The 18740-nt window shown below is 31.4% G+C and overlaps 1 protein-coding gene across 1 annotated transcript in view; it reads left to right on the top strand.

Moving 5' to 3' along the window:
- The window catches only part of LOC142322752 (uncharacterized), a 92923-nt gene that overhangs the window by 46822 nt on the left and 27361 nt on the right, over positions 1–18740 (top strand). Inside the window, exons 13-18 of the mRNA XM_075361826.1 lie at positions 4925–5063; positions 10256–10413; positions 11386–11579; positions 12415–12592; positions 14493–16106; positions 17909–18076. Coding sequence (XP_075217941.1) covers positions 4925–5063; positions 10256–10413; positions 11386–11579; positions 12415–12592; positions 14493–16106; positions 17909–18076 — 2451 coding nt within the window. The remainder of the gene's footprint in view (positions 1–4924; positions 5064–10255; positions 10414–11385; positions 11580–12414; positions 12593–14492; positions 16107–17908; positions 18077–18740) is intronic.

Genomic DNA, 18740 nt, shown 5'->3' on the forward strand with positions numbered 1-18740 from the left:
AAAAGGTGGCATTTATAGGAAAAATAATTATCTAAGTATTACAAATATAAATGTATAAATATAATATAGATATACTATAGATATACTACTGCTGCAATTGAGAATGTATAGAATAACTTTTCATCCTGGTCAGTTATTAATTTCAACTTCAATATGTTAATAATTTTGATCTTCATGAAATATACAATCTTCTAATGCTATTATGAAGAAGAAGAGTATTTTGATCTAAATCTACTCCATAATAATCTTCATCATCTTAATCCATTTCCAGAAAAATCACATTACATGTTCCAAAAGATAACCTTAAATATTTATGTCTGTTTAGTGCAAAGCCAGAATTCTATTGCATCAGTAGAAAAGTCCATGAATGTTATTACTAAGTAATGGAAAACAATAGAATTTTTCCAACTACAAACAAAATATATAAACAATGTAAGAAAAAGGCTTGTTTTAGAAAGAAAATAATAACAATAAATAAAAATAGTATCCTTAAAAAAAGAATTAGTAATAATAATACTAATAATAACAGTGGCCGCTCATAGCTAAAATTAGTGGGGGTGCTGCTCCAGAAACATTTTTCTGGGCCTTTTCAAGGACATGGTTAAAATTTTCTGTAAAATAAAAGAACCGAAAAAAAAAGAATCATATAGAATAACTGGAAGCAGGATAATAATCATCTTAATTCTACACTTTATCACATTCAAGAATATGTTACATGGTTTTTAAGCATATTATGCTTAAAAACTGTATTCAGTTTAACCTAATAAATAATAGAATGTCAATACAGATAATATTTTTTTAGCATTATTAGATAATAACTTAATAAAATGTCCGCTTAAAAACACTATAGTCCAATGGTGCTTGATTTAAATTTCTTTGTACACAGAGACAAATACATAATTAGTTTTTACTAATTATCTTCTCTTTCATCCTTCCAGCGTGTTTTTGGACAGATTTGGCAATCAAAGATGCCTTGCTTTCTGCCATCTTTTGATCACTACCGAAAAAACAACCAAACCACTTTCATATTCCTTCCACCGACTAAACTAGAAAAGGGAATGAACAAAAGGAACGTTCCATACACATGCAAAGTAAAAAAAACTACCTTCCACCAGTACGCCAGGGTTGGCACTGTGGGAGCAACAGTGCTCTCTCTCCCTCGCAGCCTTGCGTGCAGCTTCCTATGTCCGCATGCGCACTACAGCAAAACACCATTCTGCTGGAACTGTGAAGCGCACAGTTCCATGAAAAGGTTTTTGTACCTTTTTCATAAACTGGCAGATGGCTACTTATATTAAGCTTAAGGATTATATATTGTACAAGTACAAAGAAAGAACTAAAGAAAAAAGGACTCATATTAAATGTTACCAATAATATTAAATGGAAATAGGGGATGCTGAAATTCCACAGTGCCTATACAAGAGCCATCACTCAATAACAATAAACAAAATGATTTAAGTAACAATTATTTTTGTAAAAATCACAATAATAAATAAAAATATTATAAATGAAAAAAATAAAGGAAATTAATTTTAAAAAATTCTGCTGGCATTTGATTAATTTAATTGTTTCTAAAATCAAATTATTTTTTGTTTCTTACGAGGGCTGTAAATAAAGTAATGAGACTAGTTTTTTTTTGGCAGCCAAACTGGCAACACTGTAAAGTTACTAGTAAACATATGGTTATATGAACAGCTGATTTATATTAGGTATTAATATTTTTAGTCTATTGTTGCCACATGAGACTTAAACTTTTCATGAAACGAGTTTTTGTTGTACGTTACAAAAATGAATGATACTAATTATGAACAACGTTGTACAATTAGATTTTGTGTTAAACTTGGTGAGAATGTTACTGAAATTTTTTCAAAATTGAAAAGGGCATATGGAGATGATGGTCTGTTATGAGCCCAAATTTTTAGGTAGTTTAAAGCATTTTCAGATGGTCGGGAATCAATCTAAGCTCTGGAAGACCGTTAACATCAAAAAGTGATGGCAGTGTTGAGCGAATCAGAGATTTGATTTGGTATGACTGGCAGTCATACCAAATTTGATTAACTGTCAGAATGATTGCAGAACAATTGAATTTGAGCCATAGCACAGTACATCAAATTTTGACAAATGAATTGGACATGAAAAAATTTGGTCCGAAAAACCTCACTGTTGAACAGAAAAACAGTGTGGAAGTGATCTTCTAGGGCGAATTGAAATTGATCCTGATTTTCTAAAAAACTGTTATTACTGGTGATGAATCTTGGATATTTGAGTACAACCCAGAAACAGAACGCCAGAGCAAGAAGTGACACACTTCAAACTCATCACGTCCCAAAAAACAAAAATCAGTAAATCAAAACCATCCTAATTTTTTTTCTTTGATAGTAATGGCATTGTCCATAAATAGTTTTTGTCCACAGGATAGACTATAAATCAATATGTTTATTGAGAAATTCTTGAAAGACTGCGGAAAAGTTCCCTGTGTGAGATCAGCCATCACAGATAACTGGATGCTGCATCACGACAGTACACCTTGTTACATTGTACTCTCAATTAATGAGTCTTTGGCAAAGAAAAACATTCCTGTAGTTCCTCAACCACCTTATTCACCTGACTTTAAAGTCCCTGCAACTTTTTCCTATTGCTGACTTTAAAAAAACACCTCAAAGGACACTATTTTGAAACAGTAGAAAACATAAAATGTAATCGACCATCTGAAGGATAGTTTAGTTTCTGAGTTCCAACTGCTATGAAGAGTGAGAAACCCGTTTGAAGTGTTGCGTGGTTTCCCAAGGGAACTATTTCAAAGGTGTGTAATTGGATTGTATATAAAATGTTTTTCTGATCCAGTCTCATTTCTTTATTTACAGACCTCATATATGGACTTCAATTTTGAGTAGTCTAATAGCAGGTTATTCAAGAACATATTAAGGCTTTTTAGCTGTTTTACTGTTTATTATATCCCCTTTATCCATCTAAGGTGATAAGGATTAACTGTAGGGGCACAAGTGGAAAAAAAATTATTTTAATTCTAATTAAATCTTTATTTATGAGAAGTGGGATCTGGGGAAAGGTGAACCTGTTAATTACACTTACATCCAGGGTATTAGATGTGATCAAAGTTTGTAATAATTACTTAAAAAAACATGAAATAATATTAAGGTAAATTCATGAAGATGTTAAATATAAAAAATAACAACAAAATAATTTACAATTCAGAGGGCATTAATGAAAATTATTTTAACACATATTTGTGTACTTGAAAGTAGAAAATTCAGCATTTTGTTTTTTAATTAATGTTACTTTTAGAAATTCATCAACAAAAAACATTATAGAAATTGTACTTTAAATAAATTGGTGAAGAGTTTTTAAACGGTTCAGTAATTTATTATTGGAACATAATAAGACCCTTTATTATAAGCCAAAGAGTTACATGAGAACAGTTCTGTTGTTTGGTTTGATAGAAGTGAATATTTTTATTTTTTAAGATTAAGTGACTATTCTTTTTAAGCAGAGATTGCAAATTCATAAATATAAACAAAAGGATAAGGATAAGGACAATTTTAATTTTCTAATTATTGCTCTTATGATTCATACTTACGGGAGACAATGATCTGCAGCCCTTTTTTTTTATCTTGAAAACTAATTCTTTGAGGAAGTTCAAGAGATGATATACTTAAAACAGGAATATACGTAAACATAATTAATACTTAAAAATAATGGCAAGCATAGCATTTTATTAAGACACTTAAAAGCAAAACAGTATGGTTGGATTTTGTTTGCTATAACATCAATTTGGTCATCCCAAGAGAATTTGTCATCAATAAAACACCTACAAATTTATCTTTAAGGACACAAAAATACTATCATTAATGGATATTCTATCCACATGATTAGCAATGTTACATCTACCTGAGAAGCACACAATGCAATGCAATTGTGTTGTTGAAAGCGAAACAAAGAAATCATGGGTGTACTTTTTGTGTTATTACTTAGAGGGTTATGTCTAAAGGTGATATATTTATTTAATTTTTTTGCAAATTGTTGAGGAACAACTTTATTGATTTTCATAAGAAATATATCAAATGATAAATCTCTGCAAAAATTTGATAGTTTGAAGAAACAAAACAATGCACAATAAATGTTCTGTTTTAATAATCAGTAAGTAAACTGTTTAAAACTTATGTAGTAAAAATCATTTAAGTGTACTTAGAAAGCAGATTTTAAAAATATCTGTATTATGTCGTTACATATTAAGGCAATATAGACATAGAAAAAAATAACTATATTTGAGTTATGACAATTAAAAATATATGCAATTTATTAGAAATCATCATGGAAATATTAACAAAAACAATTTAAATAAACTTAAAGCTCATAAATCATAACAAATAATAAATCAATACAATTGTTCAATTATTAAATAAAGGTAATTTAAATATTAATTGAATAACTAGAAATTAAGTATTTAGAAGTAGTTGAAAACTGGTACAAAAAAAAATAACTGAAAGAAAGAATACAAATTAAATTAATAAATATTGTAAAATTATTGATTTTACAATAATAAAACGTAATGAAATTCTATTAAAGGTATCAGTTGATATGCTATGACTAACCACATATACTAATGTTAATTGCAATTTTAAAAAGTATTATTTGGTACAACTCCAAACTACAAGAACCTATCATTAGAAATCATATGGTTTTATTTGTCTTTAATAATAAAAATAATTAATTTACTCTTTTAATAGACCAGCTGATATAATTTAATAAAGATTAACTAATGTCATTTTACATAATCTGGTTTTTGTTAATTTTTAACATTGTACTTTTCATATTTGTAATGTTATATTATTCAGTTTCTCAAATAATATTAATGTTTTTTTTCATATTTTTTTGTTGATATTTTTAATTAATTTTTTTTTTAAAGGTATTTCCAAAAAATTTACAACACTGCTGTTTTGAAAAGCTTATTAAATATTTGGAAATGAAATCACAAATAATGCAAGAGGATTTAAATGAAGGTTTAATAATGCTACTTGAACCTGGAGATATTGAAGCTGTTGGAGGTAATTTATTTGTTTGTTAGATGACAAGCATAAATATTAATAGTATAAAGAATTTGCCATTAACATTTTTCATACATATAACTTTTAATCTTGTAAATGTGATAATGTAAAGATGCTGTTTAAAACAATATGATGTCAAGTTTTCTTAAAGTTGTTTACAAATATAATGTACTGCTAATGATAAAGAGATCTATGATCTGACTGTGAATGACTATGTTTCGGACATTGCGTTTACCTAATTATTATTTGACACTACATTGTTGTCTAATGTCACTGAATTAATTGTAATAACAAATAAATAAATATATAAAACTAATATGTGCTTTATACAAAGAGTTTTTGAACATTTAAGAGCTTATAAAAATATAAAAAAGAATTTTTCAAATGTTGCTACACACCTTGTTACACACATACGAGATGTGTTCAAAAAGTAACGAGAATTTTTGTTTTATGGAAATCTTGTCTACATTAATGTTATTCCCTTCAAAATAGTCCTCGTTAGATATACACTTATGTCAGCGCTTTTTCCAATCCGCGAAACACTTCTGGAACTCGATCTTTGGAATAGTGTTTAGCTCTTTCAGCTATTCATTTTAATCACATCTATGCTTGTAAAACGACGGCCCTTTAAGGTTATCTTTATTTTTGGGAATAGAAAAAAGTCCCACGGCCATGTCTGGCGAATTTAGTGGCTGGAGTATCATTACAGCGGTGTTTTTAGCATATGGTGCAAAAGCCATGAATTGTTTCGCCACAAATCCGGGGATTGCTTCACGCAAATGGTGTTGAACTTGTAGGTAATACTCCTTATTGATCATTTGACCTTGTGGCAAGACCTCATGATGCACTATGCCGTTAAAATCGAAGAACACAGTGAAAATCCTTAGGATATACCAGAAAAAAGTCAATTCATCTTCAATGAAGTTTTGAGGAATATTACATTTTTACAGTGTTCTGAAAGTGTTCCGAAATTGATACGATAGTTATCAAACTTTTACGAAGTTATCCAACTTTTACGAAGTTATCCAACTTTATTTATTCAAAATAAAACCATTACAATTGTAAAATTTACAATCATATTCAAAACTTTTTTAACCACGATATATAATATCTATTGATGACTAAAATAATGCTAAAATTATGTTATTTGCTAGAATGTATTTCATTTTATAATTATACTATTTTAAGAATGTGTTTTAATTTAGCCTTATATCTCGAAATTAATTTTTTAAATTATAATCAAGTTTTTACTTAAAAAAATATGAATTGGATGTATACTATATAACATATCAACCTAATAAAGACCTAATTAAAATACACATTAAATATTACTCATTGTTAATTAACATTAATACTCCTTAACATTAATACAAAGGTAAAAACTTCAAAAGACATCTTATGTTGCACTGAAGTTATTAAAGTATTTTTATTTTGTGTTAATATTGTTAAGAATGAGAGCATCAGAATTATAATTCAAATTACCTTTGAAACTAATACTATGTAGCTGATGATCAAGTTGAAAAGATATTGCCAAATGCACTGAAAAAAATTTAACCTAAGTTAAAGAGAAAGATTCCACTCAAGTAAAACATCTCGACCCCCCCTCTCCACCGAGGGGAGAAGATCCCGCTTCATAGCGTGTCAGGTCGCTACACGACCCCCTCCGTTCCTTGCCAATGCTGGCTTTAACGGAGGACTCAAGTAGAACAGTAAGAATATACTAATAATGTTTTTTTTTTTTTTTAAACTCAGACGGGGTGGCCGGCATTTGCCTGGAAGGCATTACCTCAGCCGTACAATCTTGGTTTTCAGGATGCCTGTGACAAGGTTAGATACTTTTTCCCACTACAGCCGCCCCTGTAGCATGTGCTCTACCGCGTTGTCCGGCATCATCCACTCCAAGCCTGACAGCCGCCGATGGCCTGCCCATCTGGCACATTCAAAAAAAGTGTGTGCCGGGGTGTCCAGTGAGCTACAGTATTCACGGTGTTGTGTGTCCCGTCGCCCAAATTTGTAAAGATACGTGCCGAACTCCCCGTGACCCGAGAGGAATTGTGTAACACAGTACGTCACCTCTCCGTGCTTCCTCCGTAGCCACGGGGCGATGCGTGGTATCAGACGGCGGGTCCACGCACCCTTATCAGAGGCATTCTAAATCCTCTGCCACTCTTCCAGTAGTGTGAGTGCATCTCCTCTAGGTGTTTCCTCCTGCATCTCTGCATCTTAATGAGTTCTTCAGCACGAAGTTTAACCCGAGGGGGGAATCCCCGCAATGACCTCGAGCGCTACTCCCGACACCGTTCTATGTGCAGCGGTCACCTTGATTGCCGCTCTCCGTTCAAAGGAGGACAGCCGTTCCACATTCCACTTCCTGTTCAAGGCCTCAATCCAAACTAGGACCGCGTACATTAGAGAAGATAACGCGACCGTCATGATCATCTTTCGTTTGCTCGCCTTCGGTCCTTTTTGCATCGTCATCATCCTTCCCAGTGATGCGATCACCTGCTCACACTTCTTAGTCGCTTCTTGCAAATGTGCGGTGAATAGCCCCGACCAATCAATCCACACACCAAGGTATTTTTCTCAGCGCTGTTCCACCACCCTTACTCCGTCGACGTCTATTCGCAAAGGCCTCAACCGTCATCTGCCTACAATAGCGACCGCTGCCGTTTTGGTGAGAGCAAGCTTCATTTCCTTCTCCCGCATCCAGCTACTAATCCTTGCTATTGCGACACTGGCAATGTCTTCCACATCCCCTTCTGAGCCACCGGCAACCAGCAAGGCCAGGTCATCGGCATTCGCGACCACCTCTGCTCCCTCCGGGGGTTCTATCCTCACGAGGCCGTCGTATAACAGATTCCATAAAAGCGGCCCTAGCACCGACCCTTGTGGCACTCCATATGTCATATGAAAATCCACGTCCCCATTTTCCGTGTTTGCAAAGACTCTCCTATCATGACGATAGTCGTTAATCGTTGCAATCAGGTAATCGCCCAGTCCCCAAACCTGCAGTGCCTGTACAATCATGGACACTGTTGAACGCGTTGTCCATAAAGGGACAAGGGGGATCATAAGGTAGTACCACAAGGGGGATCTGTCTTCGGCGCCAGGTGCTGGCCGCCTGTTCCCTGGCCCAGTTTACCACATACTTGATGGTATCAACTGTTGATTTCCCTTTTACGAAATCGAATTGGGTTGGAGAGAGCCCTCCACCGTCCCCAATTTCACTCCACAGTCGTTCTACAATCAGGCGTTCATAAAGTTTGGCCAACTCATTAAGGAGGCAGACTGGTCTGTACTTTCCTTCCGGTTGGTCTCCTCTTCGAGGTTTCGGAATCAGAACCAGCCTAGCCTCTTTCAGACATCGTAGGAAACTTCTCGCCAGGGTCTCGATTAACGCATCTAAAACGGTCCAGGGATCTAATAACTCCAGGGACCCCGTCCGGTTCGGGACATTTTCATGGACTAATCTGCACGGCCGCCCGTCGAAGTTCATCCTCCGTGAAAGTCCTGGGTGCTATGCCCGGAATCTCCTCCCAGTCCAGATCCATAGTTGGGAAGAGACACTGCCCTCATGATCTGATCTCTAGACAGGAGAGGGAGTTGCTTACCAAATCTCTTCATTACGATCTGTTAAGCCCTCTCCCACGGGTAGTTGTTCAAGGCCTCAGTTAGGCGGTCCCGGTCCCAGGCCTCCCGTTTAGCCTTCCTGATCTCGTCCCGGAGCCGTCGTTTCGCTTGTCGAAAGGCCTCTTCAGCTTCTGCCTGTCCATCCCGTTGCCTCCCCCTGCGTCGTAAAAGGGTCCTCCGAACCCGACAGGCTTCCGTTTTCATTGCATCAATCTCATCGTTCCACCAGTATATTGGCCGTCTCTTCTTGGGCTTCGCATCTGCTTCCATGCGACACATGACTTTCAGGAATTCTTCAAGTCCGTACTCGGATCCCCTTGCAGGGCCACATCTGTCGCAGTGGCATCTACTATCCTGACCACCTGCCTTTCCGTGGGTTTCCACCTTTTGGGTATGTGATTGTCCCCTGTTATGCCCAAAAGTATATCAAAGGCTATGGCTTGGTGGTCACTTCCAGCTCATCATCAAACACCCTCCAATTCACGATTCTGGAGGCAGCGTTGTCCATTGTTCTTCTATCCGTAGGGCAGAAGAACAAAAATCTTACATCTTCAAATTAAAAAAACGTGAAATTACAAAGATTATCACATATTTACAGAAAAAAACCTATATTCATTAAGAACATCTATTTCTGTGATGATATCTAGCTTTATTTCATCAAAATTAATATTTTTTTTTATATTGTGCCGTTGGACAAACTCTTGCCGTAAATAAAAATCGAATATTTAAACAATATTATATTCCCAAACATAAGCATAAACACAGTGTGTGAATGAACATAATACATTATGAACATAATAGATTATAAGTTAGAAAACATGTTTTAATAACTAGTTAATTTGTTACCAATATTTAGTTAAGATAAACGTGGCACTTTTTTAAATAATTGTTTTTACATATACCTGATGTAATATTTTAAAACTAATGACAACCCATAAATTCAAAAAAGCTTTTTGCTAAATTGTAAGTTTACGCTAGGCTTAATACTTTGGTATATTCAGTGACTTTTGTTAATCATTTTTTAAATAATCTTTATTATAAGAATCAGACCAATTGTATGCTTATTTATAACAAAGTTTGGTAAAAATTCAAGAATTATTTGTTTAATCTGAATGATTCTTTTACAATTTAATCCAGTCCCAGAAGTAAAATTTTTGCCAAAATCGCAGAGATTTTCAAATTTATTGTATTTTTGCATACAGGTCCTATTTTACGCGCAAATTATTATAAAAAGAAGTTTGAATAATTTCTTTTTGTTGGTGTTTTTTTAAAAATGGTGGCTAGATTATTTTTTTTAGTTTTTCATAAATATCAACAAAAATAAATTTAATATGTAAAAACTGAGATCATTAGACAAAAGAGGAATATAACAAAAAGGTTCTAACAATATATTAAATTTTTATCATAACAACTGTTGTTATTTTTCTCATGCATAATGCATTTTTAATTTATGAATGAAGAGGCCAACAGTCTATACTATATGTAATGGGAAGCATATACTTGAAGCTTCAGCAACCACCAAGTTAATATCTTCTTTTTTTAAATAACAGTTTTATTTACAGGATATGTATTAGCAAGTTTACCAAAAGCTGTAATTGCCAGTTCAGAATATCGAAAGCAAATATTAAAATCTATTGGTAAACTTTCAATGCCTGAATTATTGCTTGCTGTTAGTAAACAACAAATGGATGACTTATTGAAACTTGCTTTAACTGAATTTGTAAGTATAGCTGAGCATTTATAAAATTTAAATATTATCTCTTTTTAATTTCACATCTTATAAGAATAAATAATACTAGCTACATTTTTATATAGTTTGAGATAGAGTAAAATTTATAATTTATTCCCTAAGAACTTAAAAGATTGTTGTACTTTGATATTCCAATCCATGATTCAGTTGAACTGCAGTATTGCAGCTGGCCAACTAAGGTCATGTGCTAACACTAAGCAATTACTTAGTCAAATGAAAACTTATACTATTTAATTCTCTAAGTTATATTCTACTGTGAGCTAGCATTGATAGATATTTCAAAAAGGACACAATCCTTAAAATGAGAGTGTATAATCTTAAGTGGTTTCCTTTAGTCTGTTACATCTTTCAGATGGTGAACCTTTACATAAGGTTACATTATTCCTAAAGTGATCTTAATATTTCTTAAGTGGTTCATTAGATATACACCTGAAATTTATTACTGTAAGACACAGTAAACAGGAATGGATCCAGTAAGGAAATCAGGGATTTTTTTCAGCTGGTACCTTCAACAATAGAAATAAAATGAGAAATTCATTAAGTCCTGAGAGTTGTAATTATTTCCAGCACTACATTCTAATTATATACTGTGTCTGAAGAATTCATCGGTTCATTTGTGTGTCTGCTTATAATACTCATTCTTTCAACATTTGATGTATAAAAATCATGGCAACTTTAGAATATTTCCCTACAACTGAACATTGTCTCTAATGGCTAATGCATGTAAGAATGTACTATGCATTCTCCTAATTTAAATACAACCTTCTCTAAAAATAGAATATGAATGAAATATCTGAAACTCAAATTAGTTGTTACAAAGATAGTTTTTACATATTAATAGACATACAATTTCTTATAAAAATAGTTTTATATTATAAATAGGTATAAAATTTGAATTTAAAATAAAGTGCATGTATTTTGCTTATGTATTTGTTTATACAGATGCAAGGTGAAGTCAGTAATTTAGCATTGTTTCAACTGGGGAATCTTACACTGTTTCTACGAGCTGATGATCTCCACCATGTACAACCGCCTGCTTTTAAACTTTTTATGGAACTAGATTACAGTGATAAGCGATTGTGTGCTGACAGAAGAGCTCGATTGCTGTGGTCTGATATTGTCATCAAAGCATTTGGGTAAACAATCCATTAATGGTTTGCAGCTAATTAAAACTAAATTAATGCATGATTTAAGTACTTATGATATTTAAAAAATACTGAATTTTCTTAAAGATGTTAGACTGTCTGTCTACTAGTGCACTATAAGGGACCATTAGATGAAAATTTGAAAAAAGGCACTAATTAATTGGTATTTGTGAAGTAACTCCAGTCATTTCTGGTCTAGAAAATCCTACCACAACAAATCGTATAGTTTTATTTTTTTATGATAAGAAAAATTCATTTACTCGTTTGATAGTTGTTTGCACATAATTTTTTCTTTGTTTATAGATCTCTAAAACGTTTTTTATTGAAAAAATTTTATTTTAATTTTTAGCATCTTATTAGTTATTGCTTTTCAAAAAAATTGCTATTAGTATTGGTGAGAATAAAACCAGCATTCACCTACAGTATTCAACCGCTTAGTGAGCAAAATCTAACAAATTGCATATCTTAGCCAAGAATTATATTCCAGATTTAATACATAGTTAGTTTATGGAGATACATTTTATGACATGTAAGTGAAAAAATTAAAAGAAAATAAATAATTGTATAAGTTTTTTTGTAGGAATGTAATACATTTTTGTAATGTGTTTATGATATTGAAATTCAGAACCATCCAATTGAAAAGCAAAGAAGCTAAAGAGGTTGGTTCCATTTTTTAAATGGAATTAGAATTTCTAAAAATGAGTTGTCACATAACATGATAGTTATTGTCATAATTTCCACCTTAAACAAATAACAAAAAAATAAAATAAATAAATTTTAATTATTTTTGATTCTATTTTGTTTAATTTACTGAACTTTTTTTTAGGAAACCAGAGCATTGGAGTCAAGGCACTATTAAATCACTTAGTGATTTTCTTTTGGTTATGAATGAAGAGTATCTAAATAGAATAAATAAATCCATGTGGCTTAGGCTTGGTGAGTCACTAGATTTACATTATGGTGATTCAATTGAATGGTGGTTGGAGGATACTCCTTTTTATAAGGTAAACTTATTGGCTTGTTATATTAATTTGATATTATTTAATTAATATTTAGATTATCTTCTGAATTATCAAAAAGATAAACCCTGAAGTGATATTCATTCATTTGTTTTTAGAAATTTAATTTAAAAAATAAATATTACAATTGCTGCTTATAATTTTACAACAAATCTTAAAAATATGTACTTGCTATGTACACTATTTCAGATTAAGTAATTATAAATGAATGCACAGTACCTACAAGGTAACATGATAGAGAGGAATCTTGGAGTATTAATGTAATGGGAGAATAGCAGAAAGAATAAAAGCCAAAATAGATTATTGATTGTTCAGTGTTCCTAATACTCCTCTCTCTTCCATTCATCCTCTCTATCTTTGATTCTAAGGATAGCCCAACTCTTTCCTATCCAGTATCAACAGTCACATTGCATTCCTCTGCACAGTAACTGTTATAAGATTAGTTTGGTATGTTACAAGGGTCATCTGAAAAGTTCTCAGCCAAACAAAGAAAACACAAGATTTTTCAGAATTTTTTCAATGTAATCACCATGCAATTTGATACATTTAGATCAATGACTCTCCAACTTTTATATCCTCAGTATAATGGAATTTGTCCAACTGTGCAAAATAATCAGTTTTGACCTCATCAGTTGAAGTGCATCTTAGTCCAACAAGCCTTCAGGTTTTGGGACAAGGAAGTAATCGCTGGGAGCTAAATATGAAACATGCAGAACTACTAGATCATGATATTTTGCAACAACAATTCAAGAGGCATGTGTAGGAGCATTATTGTGGTCAAAGAATATATTCTTTTTAGCCAGATTTGGGTATTTAGCCTGAATAACATCTTCAATCTGTCCAGTAGTGAAGCATAATATTCCCGGTTGTGCCTATTTCCAGATAATCTAAAAGCACACACCACAAGAACCTAAAAAAATTGTAGCCACAGCTTTTTCTGAAGATGAAACTATTATTGCTTTCTTTGGTGCATTTTCCCCTGCTCTCACTCATTGTTTGGTATTTGGTACGTAATGGTGAATCCATGTTTCATCTGTTGTTATAAAACATCAAAGAAACTTAGCAGAATTAAGTTCCCTTGAGAAGTATTCAATCTAGTGCATTTTTGGTCATTTGTTAACAGACAAAGGCTCCCATTGAGCGGAAAGCTTTTTCATACTTTAAATATCATACAAAATGTAGTATCAAGTTGTTTGCAATGTCAGCAAGTTTGCATATCTTCAGTTCATTTAATACTGCACTGTGAACCTTTGTCAGGATCTTATTGGTCATAACAGTATTTCAACGTCCCAAACATTCATCATCTTGAATGGTTGTGTCGTCAAAATTGAAGGAGAAGAATCCTTTAAAATGGATCTCTCTTTTTGTCTGTATGAGTTAAACTTTTAAAACCAAAGACTTTATAACAGCTCAAACTTCAATTATATCCATTTTTTGAAAATGTCAATTTGCATTACTCAGTCACCAAAAACAAGCAACTAAACACATGCATCTGAAACTTTGCAGCTCACTATCTAAAGGATCATACTTAACAAATATCATAGTCATATTTGGTTGTATATATGCCAGCTCTGTGTCAGGCCAAGAAATCTCCTAATGATCCTGGTATTGGCGTTATTATACTTATGCTGAAATGGTAAAATCTAAATTTGTTACTAATCAATAACAAAAACAGTTTTCCTTATTTCTTTCAGGTTTTTCTTGTTTCTTTCTCTTTTGTATGTATGTATATATGTACATATGTACATATTTGTGTGTGTGTATGTGTGTGTGATGTTTTTTTTAGAATAACAGAAGGTATATTTTTAATACTTCTAATTATTTAATTCATTCTGTAAGCAACTTATGATTTGTTTGATTATTATTATTGCTGTTATTTTTATAGGCTTGTTCTGAAGTTCTTGATAAAAGTGAACGTGGTGATTACTTAGAAGAAGTTAAAAAACTTGTAAAATGGCAATTAAAAGTTTCACAGTGGCAGTTAAACACTGTGAAGTATGCAAATGATTTTATTATTGATTATCGTTCTACAGCACCTCATTATAGTAAAATATCACCCAGTTTTTATAAAATAATAGATGGCATTAGAAGTAAAATTATTAATTTTAATAGTAACATTAAGGTTACTACAACTGATGTATTATTAACGACTTTAGTATCTGAAAAACCAAATGTAACAATTACTACAGCAACTGATGAAAATTATCCTACAAATAAATTATTAGAAGATGATAATACTAATAATAATGATAATTTTAATTATAACAGTTCAACAGCTAAGATTCTTACAGATGAGTCCATTTCATCAACAAAGGGATTTAATAACTTTAATAATAACGGCAATGAAGATTTAACAACAGTTTCTACAATTAATAATAAACCATTAAACAATAACCATAGTGTACAAAAACAAAATAGAACTTTAGTTGACACTATTGTATCAATTTTCACATTGCTTAATTCAGATAAATCAGTTTCTAAAACTACAACAATGTCTACTTTTACTTCAGAATCAGATTCTTGGGAATTAACTACAAATTTTTCTTTATATAAAAGTGATGATTTTATGCCAGCATCTACTGAATCAATGGTAACAGTCAAAAAATTAACCAATAGCACAGATATAGAACCGATTATTTTTAATACTTCAGAGTTAAATAAACCTGAAAACCTTTCTTCAACAGTAACTACAACAATGATAACTGATTTCTATTCCACTAATTCTCCTGATCACATTTTTACTTCTACTATTTTTCCTACTTCTTTTTCATCTTCATCTGATCAAAATATATTTAATGAGACTGCATCTAATATTAATTTATTCAATTCAGAAGATATAGAAAACAATACTTCAGCTGAATTAAACATTTATAACGATTCAGAAGTAACTGAAATACCTTTTTCAACAGCTTCTACCATGGAATTATCAGAAGAAAATGTTAGAAATATTACTTCTGATATGTTTTTAAATTTAAGTACTTCTGATTTATTTTCATTATCGACTACATCTGAATTAACACATCATACTACTGAATTTAAGTATCCAGAAGATTTACAAGATGATAATACTGATGTTACTACATTGTCTGAGGAAAATTCAACAGAATCTTCCCCAGAAACGACAACACATGACAATTTTTATGATATTAATGGTGCTGCATCAAGTAATAAAGAATTTTTTAAAAAAGATAATGAAACCTCTGCAGAAAATGATTTCTTTAATGATGAGCCAAATAGTCATCTCATTTTAGAATTTTCTCCTTCAGCTGAAGAAAGATTTGATCTATTTGAATATTATCATCAAAATGATTATAATAATAATGATGATGATAGTGATTATCATTTAAACATTGATATTGATGATGATAATATGAACAAATTTAGATATAAACGAGATATTAAAAACTACATTGAACAGAATTACAAAAATAGTAAAATCTATCGTACTAATCATCAAGTGAAAAGAAGACATATAACACAGCAACATAATGAGTTCAAGGTAAAAACAGTACTTTATAATATTATAATAATGTATTTATTTCCTTTAAAAAAAAACATTATCAATAACATGCATACTAATACTGTCATTACACTGTACAGTACTTTCAGATGTAGCAAAAATTAAAACTATCTTATATAGAGCGATTCAAAATTTCACAATACTTAGGGAGCTAAGTTTGCATTTACTTTGCCCTGATTCTGCTCATAGAGTAAAATGAAGTATACTGAAATTCTTAGGACTCAAATTAAGCATCAGATTTAAGGGGATTATGGTGTTTTGGCCCAAAAAATTTGAATAAAACAGGTTCAGAAACTGCATCTGTAGTAGTTTTAAGAAAATGTAGCAAAGTCCAAAAGATTGGAGTAAAAAATAAACTTTTTTAGATTTGCCATAACTTAGCTTCGTTAAATTTCAAAAAAAAAATTAAAACTCCTATCAAAATCTGTACTGAATTTAATTTTGAAAATATCAGTGTAAAGAAATTCAATAAAAAACCAGTGCAAGTTTCAAAACTTTTGGCATTGTGGTGCAAAATCCAAGAATAATTGTTGCCCATGTTTATGGTCATAACTGTACAAACTTGTAAGAATTCATAATGCATGATGCCATTCTAATAAAAAAGGAATAGCAAGGTGAACCATTCAATCCAACTTAGCATGCTTTTTTCGATCTTGGTTTTTCTGGAATCTTCCATTGGAATGATTAGATCTGCGTTTCAGTAACATAACTGTTCACCCATGTTTCATCATCTGTTGTGACACATTTGGGTAATTCTTACCACAAGATTCCCATTCTTCACAGCTTCTCTAATAGCTATTGAACAATCATTGATCATAATGTGCTTTATTTTGTCAATATTTTCATCAGTTGTTATTTTAGGATGTCCAACTATTTTGTCATCTTCTCAGCCTTCTTAAAACTATACCACTTATAATCCTAGTGTCGACATAATGTTCTCAACAAAAGCCTTCCCTATCTTCATTCCTTCACTGCACTTTATTGCATTTTTAAAGAAAAACTTAATGCAAATTCTTTGGTCCATTATTTTTAAACAAAATAAATCAACATTCATAAAAAATTGTGATATATATAAATTGTGTGTGTGTGTGTGTGTGTGTGTGTGTGTGTGTGTGTGTTACGCGTGCACACGCGTGTGATATATTTTTATTTTTCATACATTTTAATTTATTGTATCTATACAGATTATTTAGACACATTATTTAACTGCATTATCAGGTAAATAATTAAAACTTATACATACAAAATTAAAGTTTTATTGCAGATACTATGGATTATTGTTTATTAAAAATGTTCTTTGCTGTCAGTACAGCTTCATAATGAAATCTGTTGAAGCTCTTTCTTTGTTAATTAATCATAGATGAATGAATTATACAAACTATAGAACTGATGTTAATTAAAATAACAGTAGCTGCAACAGCTTTCATTCTGTACTTATCACAAGAGGAAGGAAATATTTGTAATAAATGATAATGCAAAAAAATTAAAGATTTAATTTTACATATTTTCTTAATCAGCACTTCTTTTTTAGCAGAGTCTGAAAGTTATAAATATTACCTCTTGCTTATCTAGAGTTGTACATTGTATTTTTTATTGAATTTAATTTTATTATAATATAGAGAAAAATATACATAACGTAAAGTAGAGGATGATATGTGAGTATCAGTGTTATTTGCATCTGTTGAAATTAATTTAGAATGTACATGAATATGATTCGTAACTTTTATAATTGAACTATAATAACTCATAGCTTATGATTTATAACAATTTTTTTTATACAGATATCATGTGATGCATTGCGAATTGTTGGAAGTATTTCACAGTTAGTACTTGATGAAAATCATATTAATAAAATGAGTTATGATGATATAAATGATTGTTTAGATGTATTTGGTAACATGAATCTTTCTTACAAACTGAAAAAGATGTTGTGGAATTTAACATATAATGTAAGTAATAGTAAAATTATTTTATGAATTCAATTGGTCTCAGAGTTTATGTATAAGCAGCTTATGATTGTCTCTGGAAAGTCTGTGACACACAATTTAAACTGGTTTATGACTTATATCCAAGTTTTGAAATTCCTGTACACTGAAAAAACGTTGTACTTATCTAGTGCACCCATTGATATTCAAATATGGATAGATTAACATGTAAAAAAATCAGTGTTATATGGAGGTGTTTTATCACTTTTTAAGTTTCTGGAAGACACAAGAGATTGTCCATCAGTCCTAACGTTTGGAATTAGTAGCTGCACTAACTGTTCCTGATATAAATTCTTGAACAGATTTTTTTTTTAACGTGAACACGTTAAAAAAATTATTTTTATGAACACGTGTTTTTTATTTTTCAAAATAAAAAACAAAAAATGTGAGACAAAACAGATAATTTATGTGATTACTACCTATAAAGAGTTAAACTATTGTTTCCTGTTCAATAAAATGCATGTTACATAAGCACAAAAACAAACAAAAAAATACACAAGTAATAATTAAGAAATAAACTCTAATCCAAACCAAAGCGAAATACAGTGCAGTCAAAAAGTAACTATTCCTTTGCATAGAAGTTCCGTAAGCCGAAATGGCAAATGGGAAGGCAGTTTAAAAATATTCT

Source organism: Lycorma delicatula, chromosome 4 (genome assembly GCF_047948215.1).
Source record: "Lycorma delicatula isolate Av1 chromosome 4, ASM4794821v1, whole genome shotgun sequence".
NCBI classification, from domain to species: domain Eukaryota; kingdom Metazoa; phylum Arthropoda; class Insecta; order Hemiptera; family Fulgoridae; genus Lycorma; species Lycorma delicatula.